Source organism: Somniosus microcephalus, chromosome 15 (genome assembly GCF_052327205.1).
Source record: "Somniosus microcephalus isolate GS21.2 chromosome 15, FLI_Smic_1.0, whole genome shotgun sequence".
NCBI lineage: Eukaryota > Metazoa > Chordata > Chondrichthyes > Squaliformes > Somniosidae > Somniosus > Somniosus microcephalus.
Genome location: NC_141001.1, coordinates 110,235,337 through 110,261,878, shown reverse-complemented (window position 1 = coordinate 110,261,878; position 26,542 = coordinate 110,235,337). Strand labels below are relative to the sequence as shown.

The window sequence follows — 26,542 nt, the reverse complement described above, 5'->3', positions numbered from 1 at the left end:
GGGTGAACGGGACTGGGTGTGAGTTAGGACACGGGGCAGTGAGCACAGGGGGTGATGGGTGAACGGGACTTGGTGTGAGTTTGGACACGGGGCAGTGAGCACAGGGGGTGATGGGTGAACGGGACTGGGTGTGAGTTAGGACACGGGGCAGTGAGCACAGGGGGTGAGGGGTGAACGGGACTAGGTGCGAGTTAGGACACGGGCAGCAAGCACAGGGGGTGAGGGGTGAACGGGGCTTGGTGCGAGTTAGGACACAGGCAGCCGAGTTTCGGATCAGTTGAAGATTATAGAGGGTGGAAGGTGCGATCTCCAATTTAGTTTCTTGAAAGGTTAAGTTACAGTGGGGGCGAGCAGCTCCTTGCTTCCTGATGCTGATTTGTGCTAAGCTGAGACATTGTTCAGAGACCGCAGGCAAAGAGGGCCAACGACAGCATCTCACCACATCAAACTGCCATGGTTCACTCAATAACACCAAGGGGTCTAGCCAAGAATTGATTGAGCTCCCCAACATGTGGCTAGTGCATCTGCAGCAGGCAATACTCAAGCCCAAGACTCTATCTAACTATGTCGCAAAACACTGAGATGTGAAGTGAGCATCTTAAACCGCTGTCAGGCCTTCCAAAATTCGATAGACTCTGGAACAGTACCCGTGGATTGGAGGGTAGCTAATGTTACCCCACTATTCAATAAGGGTGGTAGAGAGAAAACAGGGAATTACAGACCGGTAAGCCTGACATCGGTAGTGGGGAAAATGCTAGAGTCCATTATAAAGGATGTAATAGCAGAACACTTGGAAGAAAGTGACCAGATCTGACAAAGTCAACATGGCTTTACGAAAGGTAAATCGTGCTTGACTAATCTACTGGAAGTTTTTGAGGATATAACTGGTAAAATAGATAAGGGAGAACCAGTGGATGTGGTGTATTTGGATTTTCAAAAGGCTTTCGATAAGGTCCCGCATAAGAGATTAGCGTGTAAAATTAAGGCACATGGGATTGGGGGCAAGGTATTGACTTGGATAGAGAACTGGTTGGCAGACAGAAAGCAGAGTTGGAATAAACGGCTCTTTTTCCGAGTGGCAGGCAGTGACTAGTGGGGTACCGCAGGAATTGGTCCTTGGACCCCAGCTATTCACAATATATATTAATGATCTGGGCGAGGGAACTAGATGTAATATCTCCAAGTTTGCAGACGACACAAAGCTGGGTGGGCGTGTGTGCTGTGAGGAGGATGCTGAGAAACTCCAGTATGATTTAGACAGGTTGGGTGATTGGGCAGAAGCATGGCAGATGCAATATAACGTGGATAAATGCGAGGTTATCCACTTTGGTGTCAAAAACAGGAAGGCAGATTATTATCTAAATGGCAATAGATTGGGAGAAGGGGAAATGCAATGAGACCTGGTCATCCTTGTGCACCAGTCGCTGAAAGTAAGCATGCAGGTGCAGCAGGCGGTTAAGAAGGCAAATGGTATGTTGGCCTTCGTAGCGAGAGGGTTTGAGTACAGGAACAAGGATGTCTTGCTGCAGTTGTACAGGGCCTTGGTGAGGCCACATCTTGAGTATTGTGTGCAGTTTTGGTCGCCTTATCTGAGGATGTTCTTGCCATGGAAGGAGTGCAGCGAAGATTCACCAGGCTGATACCTGGGATGGCAGGAATGACGTATGAGGAGAGATTGGGTCGATTGGGCTTGTACTCGCTGGAGTTTAGAAGAATGAGAGGGGATCTCATCGAAACTTATAAAATTCTAACAGGACTAGACAGACTAGATGCTGGAAGGATGTTCCCGATGGTCGGGGAGTCCAGAACCAGGGGTCATAGTCTAAGGATAAGGGGTAAGCCATTTAGGACAGAGTTGAAGAGGAATTTCTTCACCCAGAGAGTGGTGAACCTGTGGAATTCTCTGCCAATGAAGGAAGTAGAGGTCAATTCATTAAATATATTCAAGAAGGAGTTGGATATATTTCTTAAGACTAAAGGGATCAAGGGATATGGGGAGAAAGCAGGAACGGGGTACTGAATTTGGATGATCAGCCATGATCTCATTGAATGGCGGAGCAGGCTCGAGGGGCCGAATGGCTGACTCCTGCTCCTATCTTCTATGTTTCTGTGGGTGTCAGCCGTGGCTCAGTGGGTAGCACTCTCACCTCTGAGTCAGGGAGCAAGTCGTTCAAGTCTCCCTCCAGAGCCTTGAGCACAAAATCTAGGCTGACACTCCAGTGCAGTACTGAGGGAGCGCTGCACTGTCGGAGGAGCCGTCTTTCAGATGAGACGTTAAGCCGAGGCCACGTCTGTCCTCTCGGTGGATGTAAAAAAAATCCCACGGTGTAGGAACGTGGGTTCCTAACTAAAAGACTGAGTTCTACTCAGGCGATCAAACAAAATGAACTTTAATGCAACAAACAGGCTTTAACAAGAAACTGCAGGATAACATCGAACGTAGGTCTGCTCTCTCTGGAGGCTCCACGAGGACTGCCCCTGCAGTCCTGTGGCTGACGTCATGACGTCATCACGTTTTCCCGCCAGTCGGGGATCACGTGATGAACGGCGTGACGTCATCACGTTTTAGCCGTGCTGTTAAAGCAACCACACTCTGTACAGTTAAACAGCATAAATAAAGGTACAGACTCAGACTGTAGCTAACATGTTGTTAAAGGAATTATGTACAAACGATCTGAGTCCTTTGGTGGCTCCGCCACAACGGCACTATTTTAAAGAAGAGCTGGGGAGTTCTCCCCAGGGTCCTGGCCAATATTTATCCCTCAATCAACATCACTAAAAAACACATTATCTGGTCATTATCACGTTGCTGTTTGTGGGGCCTTGCTGTGTGAAAACTGGCTGCCCCGGCTCCTGCATTGCAACACTTCAAAATGACTTCATTGGCTGTAAAGCGCTTTGGAACGTCCTGAGGTCGTGAACGGCGCTACGGAAATGAAAGTTTTTTTTCCCCCCACACATTGCTGGGCCAGTACACAAATGGTTAAAAAGTAAGATGGTCCTTTTGATAGTTTAATACCGTCAAGACTCACAACTAGCAGACCTGAACTTAACCCCTCCTCCTCGCCCCTCGGGGACAAGATTGCTCATCTCAACTAGGTCATGTCTCTTCTTGCATCGCTGAAGCGTATTGTGTGGTGGGTCAACCAAGGAGCAGCATTTACAGTGTCCATGGAGACGTCTAGGAGCTGGGCTGTCCCACCCTCTGAACTCCAGAGGATAGCACAGATACTTTTCTTTTGCAGCGGGGGAGGTGAAGAGAGAGCTACAAAAATAAACCGACAAATTTGTGACTCTAGCTAATGGATTCCACCAAATGTCTTAATTAAGACTAAAGTCCCCTGATGGCATAAATCAACAAAGACTTGGGACGCGACAGGCAGCTGCCACACTCTACAGTCTTGCAGCAATTGGTGACGTTACATACAGAGTGTCTTTTAACACGCAAGCGCGCGATACTTTATAAACCAGCCAGGTGCACGCAATAAAAAAAGAATACATTTCTGCCGTTCTTGATCTCAAGATCAGTGCCGGGGCAGAAATCGAGTGCTTTTGTTTAAAAAAAAAGCCTCCTAAGAATGTCGCTGTCTCCCAAGCACAAACAGCATTAAAAAACCCCAATGCAAATGGAGATGAATGGAGCCCAAGCCACTGAGGTAATTAAAAATGTATTTTCCATCTCCCAGTAATTGAATTGTGTACAATCCACAAGTTAATGAGGTCATCTTCCCTCACGTACCGACAGGAAACCAGGAATAATTATCTCTCAATTTTTCCTTATGTAGCAATTAATTTTAACCATTCCACTCTGCCCCCCCCCCCTCCTTCCCCATCCCCCATCGCCTCCCCTCACTTCTCCAGCCCAGTCAGTCAAAGTCACGGCTAAACCAAATTGACAATCCGATTGATACGACAAGAGGCACTGGAGCTGCCGAGGCACACAAGGCAATCAAGGGGCTCCAGCTGTTGCCGGCAAAGCGTTTCCAGGTGAACGTCACCTGGGATTTCGCATTCTGCCACTCTGGAGGGCGCGGGACGCGTGGCGGTTGCTGACAGCACATCTGGTGCCAGGTGGGCCGAAGGAGAGGGCGGGCGTGGGGAGGAAGTAACAGCAGGAGTTCCCGTGTCACCAACTAGATAGATTATGGATAATATGAATTTTTTGGCAGTTTCTGCACTAGCAGTAGTGCTATGGGGGGGTACAATTCACCTCTGTGCCTCTGACTCAGGGAAGGAAAGAAATCCCCTTGCTTTTGACCCCTGCTGGAGGTGCAAGTGTCATACTGAGGGAGTGCTGCACTGTCGGAGGTGCCGTCTTTTGGATGAGACGTTAAACCGAGGCCCCGTCCGCTCCCTCAGGAGGACGTAAAAGATCCCACGGCCACTATTTCGAAGAAGAGCAGGGGAGTTCTCCCCGGTGTCCTGGGCCAATATTTATCCCTCAACCAACATCACTAAAAAACAGATTATCCAGTCATTAACACCTTGCTGTTTGTGGGAACTTGCTGTGCGCAAATTGGCTGCCGCGTTTCCTACATTAAAACAGCGACTACACTTCAAAATGTACTTCAATGGCTGGAAAGCGCTTTGGGACATCCAGAGGTTGTGAAAGGCGCTACATAAATGCAAGTTCTTTCTTTCGTTGTTTTCTGCACGTGCAGATGTTGGGTGATGACAGGGCTGAAACCCTACGAGGGTCCCCCATCCTCTGGCTGAATCTAATAGCCTCTCGGCAGTGGCCGCTTGAGTGGTGGCCACTTGGATGAAGTACCAGGGCACAAGAAGTTTCTGTGAACCCACATCTCAGCAAGGAGCGCATGCCTTCGAGAGAGGAAAAGAGGGGAGAAAATAGGCGGGGAAAAGTATCAACGCTTGTTACTTGTACCGCCCTGTTCCTTTTAACAACAACTTGTATTTCTACAGCGCCTTGAACGTAGTAAAACATCCCAAGGCGCGTCACAGGAGTGTTAGCAAACAAAATTTGGCACCGAGCCACATGAAAAGATAATGGCCCAGAAATTCGGGTCGGAGGCTTCCCGCGGGCGCAAGCCCCCGACGTGCACTTACCTAGCGCGCCGGCCGTTGAGCTGTGGGCCCGCATGGGATTCCGATCCTGGGCCTGCTCCAACAGCCGGCGCGCAGTGCTCGCGTATCCCAGGGGCGCAGTTAGTTCGCAGCGTCCCCTGGGATCACGTGGGCCATGGAGAGCCAATGATGGCAGGGAATCTGTATTCATAGATTTGACAGGAAGAGCTGTCAAATCTATGAATAGAGTTCGGCCCCAAAACATAACTAAAACTTCAAATAATTTTTTTTTAAATCACATTTTTAAAATAACTATAAATTACATAAAATAACTATTTTAAACAATAATTAAAATTTTTGCAAAAATTAGTTACAGTTTCTAACAGGGCTAAAAATAAACTTACCTTTCTTTAAAGTATTTAAAAATAATAAACCTGTGGAAAAAATGTTTTAATTTTACTTAATTCACCACTTACCTTGTTAAAAGCAGGCCTTGTGACTGCTTTTTACAAGCGTAGCTCCTGGAGACTTACCCTCCCGGAGAAACCTGCAAAAAAACGGAAGTTCCAGGCGTACGCGCTGCCTCTCCGGCGCACGCGTTCGACCTGTGAACCCCTTCCTTTAAGGGAATGGAAGTTCCGGTTTCCCACCCATGCGCAGTGCATGCACGAAACCAGCACTTTCGTTGGGCCTACGCGTGAGTACCCAGCGCGTACTCACCCGTGGGGACCCGAAGTTCTGGCCCAATTATAATATTAGGGCAGATGGTCAAAAGCTTGGTCACAGAGGTAGGTTTTAAGGAGCGTCTTAAAGGAGAAGAGAGAGGTTTAGGGAGGGAATTCCAAAGCTGAGGGCCCAGGTGGCTGAAGGCACGGCCGCCGATGGTGGAGTGATTAAAATCAGGGATACGCAAGAGGCCAGAATTGGAGGATTCTGCGCAGAGATCTCGGGGGGTTTGTGGGGCTGGAAGAGGTGATGGAGATAGGGAGGGGGGGGGGGCGAGGTCGCGGAGGGATTTGAAAAATCTAATGGCGCTAAATAAACCGCCGGTTTGAGACGCCAGTCTTCTCATCACTCGGTGTTCAGTGTGCTCTGTTAGTTGAACAGGTTCACTCCCCATAAACAAAGAAAACACTTTCTTTTGATGCAAAATGCTGTTGTAAAAATGAGCCATGATAAAAATGTTGAAACTGAGACTGGCAGGCGGCTCGCGATATTCTGATGTTGACAGAATGACGTTCTATTTGGTTGAGATATTCACAATAAAAAGTGCAGGCATCTTCTAGATGCCAGATAGCAGCAAGTCTTCCACTGCCCTTCAGTTATACTGAGGTATTTTATTTTGTTACACGTGTACAGTAACCCAAGAGGATAGCAACCAGAGTGCAGAAGCTTTTTGGTTCTGTTGTATTTTGTTCATGAGGTCGGTGCATAAAGTGCCGTGCAGCTCTCTGGAGCCGAGTTAGCCACACCGCGCCCTGAAAAGTCATAGTGCAACAACAACTTGCATTTATATAGCAGCTTAAATGTGGGAAGAACATCCCAAGGCGCTTCCCTGGAGGGCATTCAGACAAAAATGGACGGAGATATTAGGACAGGTGACCAAAACCTTGGGCAAAGAGGCACATTTTTAAGGAGGGTCTTAAAGGAGGAGAGAGAGATACAGAGGCGGAGAGGTTTAGGGAGGGTTTTCCAGAGCTCGGGGTCCCGGCAGCTGGAGGCACGGCCGTCAGTGGTGGAGCGGTGAAAATTAGGGATGCGCAAGAGGCCAGGATTGGAGGAGTGCAGAGATCTCGGAGAGCTGTGGGGCTGGAGGAGGTTACAGAGATAGTGAGGGGTGAGGCCATGGAGGGATTTGAACACGAGGATGAGAATTTCAAAACTGAGGCGTTGGCCAAGTGCACGAAGAGTTTAACACGTGGCTGAAATGATATTGTCACAAGTGCACATCATTTCTTTTGTTTCCAGTGGTGTGAAATCGCATTGTCGAGAGCTGTGAAGACAGTGCAAGGGCACATCTATTGTACATGAAAAGTCTCGCATAATGTGTGCACTTCGTGTGAGGGTCAGTCACTTTTGCATATCCTGTGACTCACTGGGAACAGCAGCACAGGAGACACGGCAGTCCATCAGAAGACAGTTTGGCAGGTCAGGATATTATGGGTTACCCGTGACATTTTCCAGGCCTGTGGAAACATTTCAGGCTGGTTAAGGCGACTGGTGCGGTGAGTCAGTGTGGTAGCGTTCCCAACCTCAGGACGTCTCAAAGCAACTGAATGGGGCTATATTCTCTGGAGTTTAGAAGAATGGGAGGTGGGTCTCATTGAAATGTATAAAATTCTTACAGGGCTTGACAGGGTAGGTGCTGAGAGGCTGGAGTGTCTAGAACCAGGGGGCATAGTCTCAGGATAAGGGGTTGGCCATTTCGGACTGAGATGAGGAGGAATTTCTTCACTCAGAGGGTTGTGAATCTTTGGAATTCTCTGTCCCAGAGGGCTGTGAATGCTGAGTCTTTGAGTATATTCAAGACAGGAGATAGGTAGATTTTTGGACTCTAGGGGAATGGAGGGATATGGAGATCGGGAGGGAAAGTGGAGTTGAGGTCAAAGATCAGCCATGATCTTATTGAATGGCGGAGCAGGTTCGAGGGGCCGTGTGGCCAACTCCTGTTCCTAATTCTTATATTCTTATATAAGCGATGCTTTTAACACCAACAGAGCTCCGTGGCGTCGCTGGCAGGTAATCTGTGGGCCGGGACCTCAGTTATGCTGTTCCGTTGCTAACTTGGCTTTTCCCTTGAAACACGAATGCTGCTCTTCATAGGCAAATCCAAATACTTGTATCTATGGGTGAATTCATGAGGTCCCACCAACGGGCAAACGTGAATTCCAGGCTGCAGATCGATGACGGGGTTTTTCTTTCTCTTCAGTTTTAACGATTGTTTGGCGGCTGTGCAAGCGTGAAGCGTAAACCGGAGTCCGCAGAAAGATGGGCGCAAACCAGCCGCAACCCTTTTATCTGTTCACCAGCAGAAAGAGAGAAGAAAGAAAGACTTGCATTTCTATAGCGCCTTTCACGACCACCGGATGTCCCAAAGCGCTTTACAGCCAATGAAGTACTTTTGTGAAGTGCAGTCACTGTTGTAATGTAGGAAACATGGCAGCTAATTTGTGCACAGCAAGCTCCCACAAACAGCAATGCGATAATGACCAGATAATCTGTTTTAGTGATGTTGATTGAAGGATAAATATTGGCCAGGACACCGGGGATAACTCCCCTGCTCTTCTTCGCAATAGTACCATGGGAGCTTTTACGTCCGCCTGAGAGAGCAGACGGGGCCTCGGTTTAACGTCTCATCTTTCTTTTAAAATTTGTTCCTGGGATGTGGGTGTCGCTGGCAAGGCCAGCATTTATTGCCTATCCCTAGTTGCCCTTGAGAAGGTGTTGGTGAGCCGCCTTCTTGAACCGCTGCAGTCCGTGTGGTGAAGGTACTCCCACAGTGCTGTTAGGGAGGGAGTTCCAGGATTTTGACCCAGCGACGATGAAGGATCGGCGATATACTTCCAAATCAGGATGGTGTGTGACTTGGAGGGGAACTTGGAGGAGGTGGTGTTCCCATGCGCCTGCTGCCCTTTGTCATTATAGGTGGAAGAGGTTGCAGGTTTGGGAGGTGCTGCCGAAGAAGCCTTGGCGAGTTGCTGCAGTGCATCTTGTAGATGGTACACACTGCAGCCACACATCTGACAGCAGATCTTCAATGGCAGTGTCCGGGGGCTGTGCTCTGGAGGAAGGACAATGAAAACATTCATCAAATTGCCCCACTCTCGCAGAGCGTTTACGAACAAGTCGTTTCCCAGCGCTGAGCTGGGAACCTTGCCTTGGTTAGTTGGCGCGCTAATACTGTAACAGTATAAGCACAGTACACATGTTTTAAATAACTAAGACATGCTCCTAGTTCACTGCTGGGAAATTCATTGCTGTGCACCCCATCCTCTGTTCCCTGTAAGGCCCTATTTCCGTGTTCTCAACCTGAACCGGACGGTAAGTGTTTACTGCATTTTTTTTTTACCTATTCTGGGCCGCAGCCAGGAACTCAGCACAGGGCTTTTATCCTGGGAGTCGAAGCAAGGAATAAGGCAGTAAACAACCAGCGCTAGGTGTGGGAGCGGAGAGGTGGCAGGAGGGAGGCTTGGGCAAGAGACGCGACTCTCACAGGCCTCAGGCAGGTGACACTGTCCACACACCCTCGAGCAAGGAGGACTCAATCAACAAGTACAACAAATAGAAAGTATTAGACAAGTGTGACAGAAACAGCCATATAGAAACAGCATGAAAGACATCAAGCGTTCCACTTATAGGAAGTGGTGAGCAATACACATCTATACTACATTCAAATTCTTACATCTGTGAACACTTCCTGTCAATTGTTTCCACTGACAGAGAGCGTAATTACAGCATAACAAGTTTACATAGGACGTTTCCATTGTAAATGTGGACATACAACAACAACTTGCATTTATACAGCGCCTTTAACGTAGTAAAAAGCCCTAAGACGCTTCTTCAGGAGCATTATCAGACAAAATTTGACACCGAGCCGCGTAAGGAGATATTAGGAGAGGCTTGGTCAAAGTGGTAGGTTTTAAGGAGCGTCTCAAAGGAGGAAAGAGAGGTAGAGGGGAGGAGAGGTTTAGGGAGGGAATTCCAGAGCTTAGGGCTGAAGCAGCTGAAGGCACGGCCGCCAATGGTGGGTGGATGAAATTCATTATAGAAACATAAAAATAAGGACAGCGTGTGTGACTTTAAAACGGGGATCAAATTATATCTGCTTGCCGTGGTCCAACTAACCCCCGCCCGAAACCCCTAGGGTCCTTACCCCTAAATCCCGTGCCATGGGAGATTGACCAGTGCCTTGGAATACAGTAAACAGATACAGATTGAGCATCCCAAATCCGGAGTTCCGGAATCAGGAATGTTCAGGAATCCGGACTCTGGGACGATTGGTGGCAGGGGTCCGGAATCCGTAAAATGTCCCGGAATCTGGACACCCTGAGGGAGGCTTACCAAAAAGCGCAACCTGGGCCCAGGCATTTCCGGACTCGGCACGTGTTTCTGACGTCCGAAGTCTGGAAATATCGCAACCTGGGCTCGGGCGTTTCTGGACTTCGGACATCAGAAACACGTTCCGACGTCCGGAAAAACCCGAAAACCGGCTTGGCCTCAGTCCCGAGGTTGCCGGATTCAGGACGCTCAACCTGTACGTGCATTTATATGTGTCAGCGGTAGCTCAGTTGGTAGCACAACTGGCCTCTGGGTCAGAAGGTTGTTGGTTCAAGTCCCCACTTCCAGGGACTTCAAAATAGTACTTCATTGGCTGTAAAGAACTTTGAGACATCCGGTGGTCATGAAAGGCGCTATATAAATGCAAGTCTTTTCTTTATATTGATCAATGCTATTACGAGTGTAAATGAGGCAATAAGGGAGAGCATGGCACGGTCGTAATACTCCAACTCTCAAAAGGACTTCTTTTAAACTGTTCAGAAACAACAACAAAAAGCTCTAAATGGGAATCATTGCGAATGCGGATGTAACTAGCAATAACATGCTGTCGGACCATGACTGCTGAGGAGAGACATTTATTGGGGTCACTCTTGCTGAGGCAACCGGGCTGATTGGACATAGATCATTTAAATGCTTGTTCATTAAAATCCCCTCTCCTGATGTAATTTAATTTCAGCGGAACAGTGAGTACATTCCCCCCCCGCCCCGCGTTAACGGTAATCTGAATTAAACCACAGCCCCACAGGAGAAACCCAGCCAAAAAGAGCTGTGACCTTTGGCTTGGATTTTCACACCCTGCATAAATTAGTGGGCACAAACTTCCGCGCATTTCTATTTTTATTAAATTACGAGAACGGCTGAACCTCCGTCCGGGGTTCCAGTGTCCTTTCGAAAGCCTTTTTCCTGCATCAGTACTTTCGAAACTATGTCTGAAATATGCCTCTCCTCGCCATTCCAATTTAAATATACTCAGAGATGGGCTACAATTACCGGGAGCTCTACAGTTTTTTTTTTGTTGTTTAAAAAAAAAGCATTTATTGCGTCAACAATATGGGAAGAAAATTCCCCGCAGTAATTAAGGATGATGTGCATTCAACCCTGCATTTTCAGGGAAATAATGGCATGAAAATCCTATTGACTTTCACTTCAGTCTGTAACAATTTATTTGAAAAAGGTACAAGACACGATAAATTTTTCAGATGAGACATAAATGTCTCATTAGCAAAAAGGCTTCAATGCATCTTCACATGCAGGGGGACCAGCTCGGAGACACTGAGTAAAACCTTGACAGCAAATGCATTATGATAACAGGAGTAAGCCACAATCAGTTTGTAAGAGCACACTATTTCCCGTTCACGAATTCAATCGCTCACTTTTCTGTTCCCACAGCTTTTACCGGAGGCATCCCAGCGCTTAATGTTCATCCTCGTGTGTAAATGTCTGTACCCAAAGAACAAGGGTGTCAGCCAGTGGCTCAGTGGGCAGCACTCTCCCCACCCCCCCCCCCGAGTCAGAAGGTTGTGGGTTCGAGTCCCACTCCAGAGACTCGAGCACAAAAATAGACGCTGACACTCCCAGTGCAGTGCTGAGGGAGTGCTGCACTGTCCGAGGTGCCGCCTTCCGATGAGGCGTTAAACCGAGGCTCCGACTGCTCTCAGGTGGAAGTACAGGAAACTTTGGTTTATCCGGAGGTTGTATGGCCGGAAACTTTGCTCTAACAGCAGAAATCAGCAGCCGTTTTAGTTAGTTTTTTTCTTCTCCTAGCATTCTGTTAACAGGCAGGCTCTGGAAAGCATCTTTGGAGCTTTGCAACAGCTTCAGAGACGCTTCAAGGTACGGGCCGAGTGTTTACGAGAACAGTGTTTGTTGTCAAATACGGAGATTTCATCTCCGTATGCTTCAACGTTGACTTTGCATGTCCGGCACTTTTGATAGATCGGCAACACGCCGGTCCCATTGGTGCCGGATATCAGAACTTTTCCTGTAAAAGATCCTATGGCGCTATGTCGAAGAAAAGCAGGGGAGTTTGCCCCGGTGTCCTGGGCAATATTTATTCCTCAACCAACACCACTAAAAAAAGACAGATTATCTGGTCATCATTACATTGCTTTTTTTGGGAGCTTGCTGTGCGTAAAATTGGCTGCCGCATTTCCCACATTACAACAGTGACTCCACTTCAAAACATCCTGAAGTCGTGAACGGCGCTATAGAAATGCAAGTCTATCTTTTTCTTTTTTTCCAATCTGGAGCCTTTGAAGCCTATTCAGTCCTATTTGCTCTTTAACTTATCCTGTTAAATCCTGTGGGGTTGTGGGGGTTGCGGGGTGGGGGGGGGGGGGGGGGCGGTGGTTGGGAAAGTTCCTGTTTTTTGAGCTACAGCCTTATTGAGGGATACTTTCTACATCAATTCGGTTCACACCACGTGACATTAAGAAGTATGCAAAGGTTGTGGGAACTAATAACGTCACAGCTGTACAAAGCCTCCTTGAAAAAGTGTAACATCCCCACCGACACCTGGGAATCCCTGGCCCAAGACCGCACAAAGTGGAGGAGAAGCATCCGGGAAGGCACCGAACACCTCGAGTCTCTTCGCCGGGAGCAAGCGGAAGCCAAGCGCAGGCAGCGCAAGGAGCGCACGTCAACCCAAGCACCCCACCCACCCGCCCCTTCAACCACCGTCTGCCTCACCTGTGACAGAGACTGTAGGTCCCGCATTGGACTCACCAGTCACCTGAGAACTCATTTTTAATGTGGAAGCAAATCATCCTCGGTTCCGAGGGACTGCCTAAGAAGAAGAAGAGAAGTGTCAGATCTAGCTCTCAAGTTACTTCAACGCAGTTAAGACACTGGCATCTACCAGCCAAAGTAAAAAATACCCAGGTATGTCCTACCCACAAAAAAGAGGGAAAATCTACCTGCCCTATTCGGTTCCTCTCAATCATCAATAAAGTGATGGAAGTGATCAATAGCGCCATCAAGTGACACCTACTCACCAATAACCTGCTTGTTGAAGCTCAGTTCATACATAGGAAGGTGGCCGTGGTTGCTGGAGCCCAATCACAGCTCCAGCGCATCATTGCAGGAAGTCCTCGGGGCTCCATTCTGGGCCCAGCCATCTTCAGCTGCCTCATCAACGACCGCCCCACTCTCACAAGGACAGGAGTTAGGGGTGTTCACTGATGATTCTGCAGCATTCAGCTCCATTCACAAACTCCTCCAATAAAGGAGCAGCCCATAGCAGGACCTGTATAGCATCCAGGCTATGGCCATCTTCAACAAGAAAAGGCCCAACCATCTCTTCTGGAATTTCCTTCGTAACACCATCATGGGAACGCCATCATCACAAGGAGTTCAGCGGTTCAAGGAGACATCCCACCACCACCTTCTCAGGGTAACTAGGGATGGGCAACAAATGTGGCTTTGTCAGTGCCACATATCCCAAGAACAAATTTAAAACAAACTTTTATTACTGCTTCCTGCTCTGTGATATGTTTTAAGCTGCTGCATCTACTGCCTTATTTATGCTGTTTTTTTTTTAACATTTTGGCCCTATCTTTATTTCAGAAGGAAAGAGAAGTTCTGGTCCCGATGTAGACAAGTTGCTCAATCTCAGGGTAAGTGCTCTCAGTGTACCAAGGGCTGAACATATGTCATGTCCTCTCCAGTTGGTTGATAGAAGTGAAGTGCTGGGGCTTGTTTGTGGAACTGCTCACCCATGGGGTGCACCTAGGCTCACCCTCTCCCATGACTAAATAACCTAGATCAAGAGGTCTTTGAATGAAGGACAATGGTACAAACTTGCACACTACTCTGTGGCACATATATCAGAGCACCAATGAGTGACCCTTTCAGTTTCATCTTTTTCCCATTATTTCTCTCCTTTCCTTCTTTCCATTACCCCCATGTTTCTGTGATCCCTTAATCTGTTCCCTGGATCTGCCCCCACCTCTCCCCACCTCCACACAGCTCTTGGTGAGCACTTCCTGCTAACTGTCCTTCAATAATGCTTCTCTTGAACCAACTCATACGACTCATCCTTTGACCATTCTTCCCTTGGTTACTGTCAGCCGTGGCTCGCCTCTGAGTCAGAAGGTTGTGGGTTCTAGTCCCGCTCCAGAGACCTGAGCACAAAATCTGGACTGGCAACTCCCAGTGCACTCCTGAGGGGCCGTCTTTCAGATGAGAGGTTAAACCGAGGCCCCGCCTGCTCTCTCAGGTAGACGTAAAAGATCCCACGGCACTACTTCGAAGAAGAGCAGGGGAGTTATCCTCGGCGTCCTGGGCTGATATTTATCCCTCAACCAACATCACTAAAAAATTCACATTTCTGTTTCAAAAATACTTAATTGGGATGTCATGAGGTAATGAAAGGTTCCTTCTTTCATAACCCGTGACTTGCCTCTATCTTTAAAGACTCTTTCAGCAGTAACCATGGACAACCCATGGAGTACCACCAAGCTGAAGATTGCTATCTCCCACATTCCTCGTCTGATAAATTACTGCTGATGGGAGTTTATCCAGTGGAATGATTGATGAAATCATGCACGTTAAACAGCTTAACAACTAGAAATGAGCCTGATCGCTGGTAATGAGAGCGATTGAGTGGCGGTAAATCAAGAAAATATAGGATAGCAAGCCGAACGCACACAAAAAGCCACATTTCAGGAAGAAGGAACGTCATGTGTTGGCAAATGCAACTTAATGAAGGGGGCTTCATAAGGATGCAATTGAAAAGTTCCCCCGTAATAGGGGCTGAAGGAATGCCAATTTGGAAATGTGCGCCAAAAAGACAGCTTCAGATAAACAACGGTTGCTTTTTCACCATATCAGCGAGAACACTCCCCATCCCTCTCTCCACGTCCATTTTAAATTGCATAATTCGCAGCACACAAACATTAATCAGGTATAATGTAAATGAGCACAATAAAGATTGAATCGTAGCATGGCTTGTATCGCTTGTCCAGCTTTATCTGCCTTCCAGAAAGAAGGGAAGTAGAGGCAAGGCTGAGGAAAACCATTTCAGCCCAACAAACCACACTCTTCAAATTTCAAAGGTCTGCAAACTTTTGTGTTGGGACCCCCTGAAAATACTGAGAAACTCCCAGGGACCCCCTGAAAATACTGACACACTCCCGGGGCCACCCTGTAAAATACTGACACACTCCCGGGGACACCCTGTAAAATACTGACACACTCCTGAGGACCCCCTGTAAATACTGACGCACTCCCAGGGACCCGCTGTAAATACTGACACACTCCCGGGGACGCCCTGTAAATACTGACGCACTCCCAGGGACCCACTGCAAATACTGACACACTCCCAGGGACCCCCTGAAAATACTGACACACTCCCAGGGACCCCCTGAAAATACTGACACACTCCCAGGGACCCCCTGTAAATACTGACACACTCCCAGGGACCCCCTGAAAATACTGACACACTCCCAGGGACCCCCTGAAAATACTGACACACTCCCAGGGACCCCCTGTAAATACTGACGCACTCCCAGGGACCCGCTGTAAATACAGACACACTCCCGGGGACACCCTGTAAATACTGACGCACTCCCAGGGACCCGCTGTAAATACAGACACACTCCCGGGGACACCCTGTAAATACTGACGCACTCCCGGGGACACCCTGTAAAATACTGACACACTCCCGGGGACACCCTGTAAATACTGACACACTCCCAGGGACCCGCTGTAAATACTGATACACTCCCAGAGACCCCCTGAAAATACTGACACACTCCCGGGGACACCCTGTAAATACTGACGCACTCCCAGGGACCCGCTGTAAATACTGACGCACTCCCAGGGACCCCCTGAAAATACTGACACACTCCCGGGGACCCCCTGTAAATACTGACACACTCCCAGGGACCCGCTGTAAATACTGACACACTCCCAGGGACCCCCTGAAAATACTGACACACTCCCGGGGACACCCTGTAAAATACTGACACACTCCCGGGGACACCCTGTAAATACTGACGCACTCCCAGGGACCCCCTGTAAATACTGACATTCCCAGGGACCCCTTGTAAATACTGATACACTCCCAGGTACTCGCTGTAAATACTGACACTCCCAGGGACCCCCTGTAAATACTGACACACTCCCAGGTACTCGCTGTAAATACTGACACTCCCAGGGATCCCCTGTAAATACAGACACACTCCCAGGTACTCGCTGTAAATACTGACACTCCCAGGGACCCCCTGTAAATATCGACACACTCCTAGGGACCCCCTGTAAATACCGACACACTCCCAGGGACCCCCTGTAAATACTGACACACTCCCAGGGACCCCCTGTAAATACTGACACACTCCCAGGGACCCCCCTGTAAATACTGACCCACTCCCAGGGACCGCCTGTAAATACTGACACACTCCCAGGGACCCCTTGTAAATACTGACACACTCCCAGGGACCGCCTGTAAATACTGACACACTCCCAGGGACCGCCTGTAAATACTGACACACTCCCAGGGACCCCCTGTAAATACTGACACACTCCCAGGGACCCCCTGTAAATACTGACACACTCCCAGGGACCCCCCTGTAAATACTGACACACTCCCAGGGACCCCTGTAAATACGGACACACTCCCAGGGACCCCCTGCAAATACTGACACACTTCCTGGGGACCCCCTGTAAATACTGACACACTCCCAGGGACCCCCTGCAAATACTGACACACTCCCAGGGATCCCCTGCAAATACTGACACACTCCCAGGGACCCCCCTGCAAATACTGACACACTCCCAGTGGCCCCCTTGTAAATACTGACACACTCCCAGGGATCCCCTGCAAATACTAACACACTCCCAGGGACCCCCTGTAAATAGTGACACACTCCCAGGAACCCCCTGTAAATACTGACACACTCCCAGGGACCCCCCTGTAAATACTGACACACTCCCAGGGACCCCCCTGTAAATACTGACATACTCCCAGGCACTCGTTCTAAATACTGACACTCCCAGGGACCCCTTGTAAATATTGACACACTCCCAGGGACCCCCCTGTAAATACTGACACACTCCCAGGGACCCCCCTGTAAATACTGACACACTCCCAGGGACCCCCTGTAAATACTGACACACTCCCAGGGACCCCCCTGTAAATACTGACACACTCCCAGGGACCCCCTGCAAATACTGACATGCTCCCAGCGACCCCTGGTAAATACTGACACACTCCCAGGGACCCCCCTGTAAATACTGACACACTCCCAGGGACCCCCCTGTAAATACTGACACACTCCCAGGGACCCCCTGTAAATACTGACACACTCCCAGGGACCCCCTGTAAATACTGACACACTCCCAGGGACCCCCTGTAAATACGGACACACTCCCAGGGACCCCCTGTAAATACTGACACACTCCCCGGGACCCCCTGTAAATACTGACACACTCCCAGGGACCCCCTGCAAATACTGACACGCTCCCAGCGACCCCTGGTAAATACTGACACACTCCCATTTGCATGGCGTCTCACGATGCTCTCCCCAACGTCCACTGTGTACATTAGTGGGCCCTGCCGTGTGCATATCGTTCCTGGCTGCCATTTTTCTGTTCGGTAGTCGCGGGCCAAGGCTGGTTGCCCTACATTGAAGCTCCTTGTTGGCTTCTCATGGATGTGCTGGAATTGCTTACTCTCAACATCTCTTCGTACGTTTGGTCTGAGCAAATCCAGGCGAGATCTTAACCTTCGGTTAAAGAACATCATGGCTGGGGCCTGGCTGGTGACTGCATGTGTCGCATTCCAGTAGGCGAACAGGAAATTGTCCACCTTGTGCTGCAGCGGAATGTTGTCATTGTACATAGCCTTTATTGCCTTCTTAAAGGTTTGTACGAACCTCTCGGCCAATCCATTTGTGGCTGGATGATACGGGACGGATGTGTAATGCCTTACCCCATTCTTTTTCAAGAACCTCCGGAACTCTTCGGACACAAACTGTGGTCCGTTGTCGGAGCAAATCTGTTCTGGCAAGCCATTCCTGGCAAAAATGGTCCGTAGGACTAATATAGTTTTCTCCGTGGTGGTGGAGGACATTTTGATGACCTCAGGCCATTTCGAGTGCGCATCCACGGCTATTAAAAGCATTGAGTCCATGAATGGACCAGCAAAATCAATATGCACCCGTTGCCATGGAGATGAGGGCCACTCCCATGGGTGTAGAGGGGCCTGTGGTGGTGCATTTTGGACTTTCTGGCATCCTGAGCAGCTCTTGGTCAGGTCCTCGATTTGTTTATCGATTCCCGGCCACCACACATTAGCCCTGGCTAGGCTTTTCATTTTTACCCCTCCCAGATGACCCTCATGAAGCTCATTGAGCACTCTATCCCTTAACTGGGGTGGAATTACCACTCGGGATCCACACATCAAGGTCCCCCGGCACACTGACAGCTGTTCTCTCCTTGTCGAGAATGCTGGCAACAGTGAGTCGCCATTTGCTGGCCATCCCTTCACCATCAAATCATATACCCGAGACAGTGTCGGGTCATTTCGGGTTTCCTTTTCGATACAAGCGTTAGTTACCGTAGGTATTCAACTATAGTCGAATGGAATATTTCGACAGGATCCACTGCTGGTGCTTCCTCCGCAGTAGGCAGTGGCAGGCGTGATAGCCCATCAGCATTTCCATGCTGTTTCGTGCCCTTATATTCAATCTCATAGTGGTGCGCCCCTAGAAAAAGTGACCATCTTTGTAGTCGTTGTGCAGTCATCACCGGAACGCCCTTCTTCGGATTAAAAATGGAGACAAGAGGCTGCAAGGTGAATTTCTGCCCGTGCAGATAGTGATTGAACTTTTTCACTCCCCACACTAGGCTGAGGGCCTCCCTGTCAATCTGGGCGTAGTTACGCTCGGCTGAGGTTAGTGATCGTGACGCAAAGGCTATTGGCCTCTCTGAGCCGTCCGGAAATTTGTGCGGCAGCACCGCTCCAATGCCGTAGGGTGACGCATCACGTGCCAACCGAATTGGTAATGCCAGGTTGTAATGGGCCAATACCTCTTTCGATGTGATTAGTGTTTTGCTCTTCTGGAAAGCTCGTCTACATTCATCACTCCACTTCCATGACACCCCAGTTTGCAGTAGGGTGTTCAGTGGGTGTAGTATTGTAGACAAATTTGGCAAGAACTTATGGTAGTAGTTTACCAGCCCGAGGAATGACCTCAGTTGTGACACATTTTCCGGTGCTGGAGCCTTGACTACTGCCTCAATCTTCTCTGGGGACTTATCTAACCCCTCTTTATCGATAACGTGGCCACAATACGAGATCTGTTTTCTAAAAAACTCGCATTTGGGGTGGTTATCTCGGAGCCCATATTCCTGCAATCTAGTGAGCACCTGCTCCAGGTTGGCAAGGTGATCACTGTCATTTTCGCCCGTGACCAGGATGTTGTCCAAATAACACTGGGTCCCTGGGATCCCTTGCAGGACTTGTTCCATTGCCCTCTGCCAAATAGCCGGAGCTGATGCTACCCCGAATACCAGCCAGTTGTATTGGTAGAGACCTTTATGGGTGTTGATTGTGAGGTATTTTTTTGATGCTTCTTCTACCTCCATTTGCAGATACGCCTGGGCCAGATCAATCTTAGTGAAGCATTTTCCTCCAGATAGCGAGGCGAAAATATCTCCAATCCGCGGAAGTGGATATTGTACGGTGTGAAGGACTGTTACCTTAAAGTCCCCACAAATGCGAACCTTCCTTGGTTCCCCAGGCGTGCTGCTCAACGACTTTTTCATCACAGGGACGATGGGTGTAGCCCACTTGCTCCAGTCTACCTTGGACAGTACACCTGAACGTTCCAGACTCTCCAGCTCTGCTTTGACGGCTGGGCGGATCACATAAGGTACCGGTCTGGCCTTAAAAAATTTTGGCTTGCGTTTTCTTCAATTTTAATCGTCGCTGTCATGCCTTTTAGTGTTCCGAGTCCTTGCTGGAACACTTCTTTCGCGTCAGTTAGGATCTTTGACAGTCGCCCAGGTGTGATGTCATCCTTTTTGTCAGCCACAGTCAGTGCCTGTATGGAATGCCAATCCAGTTGTATTTTCCGGATCCATTCACGTCCCAGTAATGGTGGTCCTCCATCTTGCAATACATACAGGTCTAGTTTTGATGTTTCCTTACCGTTATATATATAACGGTCACCCTTATTTTTCCTTAGGGGTAGACTTTTTGCCCCGTGTACGTCTTCAAAATAATTTTTGTGTCTCTCAAGGGTATGTGTGAGAATAGCCGCTCGTAGTCCCGTCGGTTTATGACTGTTAGGGCTGATCCTGTGTCCAATTCCATCTTTACCTGGACTCCTGCTAACTTGAGAGTGACCCAAATGGTTCAGTGATCCTCTGTTGTGATCACATTATGTAATTTCAGACAACTCAGTTCCTTGCTTTCGGAGTCGTTATCACTCTTTTGTTCGTCTGAACTATTCTCCCTCTTCTTATGTACCTTCTTGTACTTTCCTTTGGTAGGTTTCTTTTAGCTGGTTTTCTTTCCCGACCTGCAGACTCGTGCTATGTGTCCTACTTTTCCACACTGTCTGCACACTTTGTCTTTGAACCAGCAATCATTCTGGTCGTGTGTTGTTCTGCCGCAGCGATAGCACTTCTCTGTTCCATATGACATTTTGTTTGTGCCATATTCTTGCGGTCTCTGTTGTATCTCTGCAGCGCCCCGTGCTGCTGCTTCATATGATACCGCAATGCTGAAAGCCTTTTCCAGCGTAAGGTCCTTTTCAGATAAAAGCCGTTTCTGGGTTCCTTCACTTTGAAGCCCACACACAAACTTGTCCCTTAAGGTATCTGCCAGTCCCGCTCCAAACTGGCAGTGTTTCGATGGTTTGCGCAGTTCTGTTAAATAATCAGCATTGCTTTCATCCTTATGCTGGTTCCGTTTGTGAAACTTGAATCTTTCTGCTATCAGCAGCGGTGTGGGGTTTAAATGATCCTTTAGTATCGTTACTATGTCTTCAAAACTCTTTTCCATTGGCTTCGTTGGGGTTACTAGATTTCGTAATAAACCATACGTCTTTGCACCCATTAAATTTAACAATACCGACGCTTTCTTGTCATCTGACACCTCATTTGCCTTGCAGTACACCTCTATTCGTTCGACATATGTAGTCCAATCTTCGACTTCATTGTCAAATGCGGTGATACTGCCACTCTTCGGCATTTTGGGTGTGGTTTAAAATGGCGTCTCCCAATGGCTGAAAATGGCGTCTCCCGCGCTTTCCTTCCTCCCCCGCTGCTGCCAACGCCGTTCTCGGCGGTCCTCGTGGCAATGGCGGTGCCTCGCGGGTTTCTGTGCGTCTCTCTCTCCCTCTCTCCGACGCTGCTCGGCCCCTGAACACCGGCTGCGCCCTGTGCGCTCTGCCCTCTCTCTCTCCCCCCCATCGACGCTGCTCGGCCCTTTGCTGTGCCGCTCGGTCGGGCTCTAGCCCGCCGCTGTCCGGGGTCTGCGCACTACCTGTTGCCAGCCCGTTTCGCTGGACCACCTCAACTGGAAAGCCAAGCCTGGCTCTCGACAGCCTCCCCCGCAATTCTCGAGTCTCTGCTGGATCACTGGGCGGTTGCCCGAGGTCGATGCCCGAGTCTCTGGCCTTGACCTCCAATCCACTAATCTCCAGGAACGAATCCCCGGGAGGTGATGCAGAGTTGCAGGTAGGTTCGAACCTGCCTCGTCGCCAATGTTGCATCCGTGTATAATAACACACAGACTGCGGAGAACGGTACAACAGGTGTTTACTCAACGTGGCTCACACTGCAACTGATCTGTACAGATTACTACTCAGTGTTATATACAGGTGTGGTCACTGCCGGTACTGCAGTATACATGAGCTGTAAAAAATAGTTCCCTCCTTAAAGGTATATACATTACAACACTGGTGCAATCGGGGATGTTGTTCTGATGTTGGGGCTGAGGCACATTGATGGGGCAGAGTCAAGGGACTGCGCTATACCTGAATTGGCAATGTTTGATGAGCTATCTGCAATGGAAGATGTTAAAATCCCCAACACCAACATCCCTCACCTTGATGAGCAGGGGGAAAAAAAACCTGTACTAATTTTCTAGCTCTGTCTATTGACCTGTAACCTCCCCTTTATAACTAGAATTATTGATAAGATTATCCCTTGTCTAAAGGCTACTACTGTACAGGGCGCTGGTGAGACCACACCTGGAGTACTGCGTACAGTTTTGGTCTCCTTATTTAAGGAGGGATATACTTGCATTGGAGGCAGTTCAGAGAAGGTTCACTGCATTGATTCCTGAGATGAAGGGGTTATCTTATGAAGCAAGGTTGAGCAGGCTGGACCTATACTCATTGGAGTTTAGAAGAATTAGAGGTGATCTTATTGAAACATATAAGATTCTGAGGGGGCTTGACAGGGTAGATGCTGAGAGGATATTTCCCCTCGTGGGGGAATCTAGAACGAGGGGGCATAGTTTCAGAATAAGGGGTCGCCCATTTAAGACGGAGATGAGGAGGAATTTCTTCTCTCAGAGGGTCGTGAATCTTTGGAATTCTCTACCCCAGAGAGCTGTGGAGGCGGAGTCATTGAATATATTCAAGGTGGAGATTGACAGATATTTGAACTACAGGGGAGTCGAGGGTTATGGGAAGCGGGTGGGAAAGTGGAGTTGAGGCCAAGATCAGATCAGCCATGATCTTATTGAATGGCCAGACAGGCTCGAGGGGCCGAATGGCCTGCTCCTGCTCCTATTTCTTATGTTCTTATGTTCTTATTACTGCTTTGAGTTACAAAATGTACTTTCCAGGTTGGCCTGTTGAAGGTGATTTAAAGCACCAGTAACTCAGCTGACCCTTGCGGCATTTCTCTTTCAAATATTAATTGACGTAACAATTGGTGATGGCAACTATCGCAAGGACAGACCTCTCGTGAACTTGAGCCTGGTGACTACTGGGTATACAGCATGACGTGTTAAAACAAACCCAGATCTAATTCAATTAATCCCAATCTACCAAATGCCCGACTGACACGCTCATCATTTCCTAATGGAAATTTTTTCAATGCTTAACACGCAAAAGGTGGAAGGTCATTTATTTGCAGTCAATGTTGTGATTGCTCGGCGATGCGCGAAACAAAAGTCTAAATAATTTATAAAGTTATAAAATAAAAAGTGCTAATAACGTGTTTAATTTATGTTTTTTCAACTAAGTAAGAACTAAGGTCCTAAAATCACTTTCTACTAATAAAAACAGACGATAAACACTCTGCGGGTCAGGCAGCGTCTGTGGAGAGAGAAACAGAGTTAACGTTTCAGGTCGATGAGCTTTCGTCAGAACTCCAAATGCGAAAAGGGGAAATGGAGAGCAATGAAGAGCAACAAGGTAAAAGAGACGAACGGAAGTCCCTTCGGAGAGAAGAGCAGAACCTCTTCAAGGTGGGCATTCCTGGAAGAGAAGTGGCAGTGAATTAAACACTAATACAAAAGCAAAATACCGCGGATGCTGAGTATTTCCAGCATTATCCGTTTATGTTTCAGTTTTCCAGCATCCGCGGTATTTTGCTTTTGTCAATTGGAGATGTTTCCCTCCCCACCAAAGTTAAACAATGGAAAGTGATACAAAAGCAAAATACCGCAGATTCTGGAAATCTGAAATATAAACAGAAAATGCTGGAAATACTCTGCATCCACGGTATTTTGCTTTTCTATCACTTTGCACTGTTTGGGGGGAAAATTCGGTGTTGCCCTATTTGGGGCGCTATTATTGGCGGTGCGCAAAGTTTAGCGCCTGCCGCTAATTATCGCCTTCGACAGCAAACTTGGTTTTTATCGCCCCTGGAGGTGATTGGAGCGCTAAATCAGGCTAAGGCCAAGGAGCAAGGCGCTACCTCAGAGCGCTGGAGAAACTCATGTGATGTCAGTCAGCAATGGAACACAGACACACTGGCGCCGGCCAGTTCTTAAAGGGGAGTTCTGATGAATGGTCATCGACCTGAAACGTTAAATCTGTTTCTCTCTTCACAGATGCTGCTTGACCTGCTGAATTTCTCCTGCATTTTCTGTTTTTATCTTAAAGGGGAGGGTTGATCTTGCTCTCCATCCACATCCTGCTCATTGCAGCCTTGAATCTCAGCCTGGAGAGTCCTGTACATCAAATCTGCTGGAAAGTTCAATGGCGAGAACCAGGGGAAGAGCTCAGAGTGCAGCCCCCACAGTCTCTTCTAAATCGATACAAGGAAGGGCAAATCAAAACCAACCTACAAAGTGCTGCTCAGTACCCAAAACTCCTTCACACAGCGTTGAATCTCTCCAGAAGTCTCTCTCTCGCTCGCTCAGAATGCGTGGTGCAAAAATGTCACCGACAAAAAAAGGCAAGAAGTGGTCGCCTTTAACTAGCGCTTCCCCAGTCCCTTTCTGACAGCATAACGTTCCCATCAACCTGTCGTTGCTAGTGGCAGGCGGTAAGGCAGGGGGCGCCCCTCAATTTCCGGTCCGGGGCACTAACGGGGCGTTGCGCACTCGACTGACGTCACAATCTGCCGGCACAGGAGATCGTGGCGGTAGTGTTTAGCGCTGCCGCAAAATGTCCGGTCAATTTCGCGAGAGGCGCAGATATCGCCGCGCCCCGGCGCTAGTTGCTTTGCGCCCCACTTAGCGCCCTCTTAAGGCGCGAACGGGTGGCGCTACCAACTGAATTTTTCCCCTTTAACTTTGGAGGAAAATAGATCTCCAATTGACCAACTGTGACCTTGTTTGTTTTGCTAATGACTTTTCATTAAGCTAAAAGAGCAATTGTTTCACATCTCAGCTGATTAATGAAAGTGGCTGAGCCTTGGTGTCTCCTCTATCTGGAACATCTCTCTCTCTCTCTCTCTCCAGTCCCAATGCATGCACAAAAGGTCAGCGACAAGAGGACTGTGGGTTCACTCGAAGTGCAGATTCTGCCGGTGGACCCAACGTCTTTCCCCACCTCAAGGTCTAAATTCTGTGGCACATTGCTTCCCCTGTACACGAGAGGGAAGCCAGGCAGCTAGAGCTTGGGACCTCCTTACCTGGTCATTATCACATTGCTGTTTGTGGGGGCTTGCTGTGCGCAAATGTTTCCTACATTACAACAGTGACTACACTTCAAAAAGTATTTAATTGGCTGTAAAGTGCTTTGGAATGTCCGGTGGTCGTGAAAGGCGCTACAGAAATGCAAGTCTTTCTTTTTTTCTGGTCTCTCAAGATGTGGAGAACTGCCGCAGTTTCAGCTGGCAAATTTGGCTGCCGTGTTTCCCTCCAGTACAACAGTGACAACACTTCAGAAAAAAGTACCTCAGTGGCTGTAAAGCACTTTGAGACATCCGGTGGTCATAAAAGGCACTATATAAATGCAAGCCTTTCTTTCTTTCCTGTGGGAAGCAGGCTAGGCCTAAGCTAGGCCTTTGCAGCGCCTCCTTATAATCGAGAGGTCCAGACAGGCAGGCCCCAGCTTTCTGACAGCTGTTTTAAACTCTTCATCATCATCCGAAACAATCAGCATGCATTAGAGGGTAGTATTCCCTTTACAAAGGTGATAATTAGGTAACAAGCTGAGATTAAAGTAATTACAGTTAGACAGCTGGCAAGGCTGTATCGCCATGTTGTAATATTGTTGATCCTTCAGCATCTGCTTCTAATAACAGTACAGGCAAGAAGATTTTACATTAATTACACCAAATAATTTATTATAAACACATTTAATTACAACTGATAAGAGATAAACTGTTCAAAAGGATTAACCCTTCTATGTCACTGATAACAATAAAGCTTTTATTTTTTTTGCCACATTAAAACCTTTTCTTCAGCGTCATTAGATGGGGACGAGTGTGAGTGGTGTAAATAGCAGGGGCTCCTTACCTGATAAGATAATAGTTGATTAAAGTGTCGAAGTACCCCTGGTACACTATGTTGTTCACGTGGCCATACTGATCGTTGTCCTGCCAACGGGTCTGAATCGGCAGAAAGTAAGGGTAGGCCTCTTGGAGCCGGCAGGCATTCTCAAAGTCTGAGGCCTGGGAGGCGGCCGCAGAACGTCTCACCACGGTGCTGAAGGGACGCAGCGCGCCAAGCTGGACCAGCAGTCTCATGGTCTGTCTACCCGAGGCAACGGGAAAATCTGAGGAAAATAAGATATCCATGAGTCGCACGAAATATTTATCAACCGTTACTCTTTACTATCATCTGCCTTTTATCTCTTTAATTAAAAAAAAGATGTCAGTCTTGGTTCGGTCATCGGTGGTCCTCGGGGTCAAGAGGTCGTGGGGTTCCAGTCCCACTCCAGCGACTTGAGCACGATAATCCAGGCCGACACTCCGGCGCGTTACTGAGGGAGCGCCGCAGTGCCGGAGGTGCCGCCTTTCCGGATGAGGCGTTAAAACCGCAGCCCCGTCTGCCTTCTCGGGTGGATGTAAAAGATCCCACAGCATGTTTCGAAGAAGA

General features: G+C 48.4%; 1 protein-coding gene across 1 annotated transcript in view; it reads right to left on the bottom strand.

The window, feature by feature from the left end:
• The window catches only part of LOC147107150 (uncharacterized), a 73,768-nt gene extending 47,551 nt beyond the window's left edge, over nt 1-26,217 (bottom strand). The window contains exon 1 of the mRNA XM_086008266.1: nt 25,961-26,217. Coding sequence (XP_085864392.1) covers nt 25,961-26,190 — 230 coding nt within the window. The 5' untranslated portion in view covers nt 26,191-26,217. The remainder of the gene's footprint in view (nt 1-25,960) is intronic.
• Nucleotides 26,218-26,542: the final 325 nt, after the last annotated feature.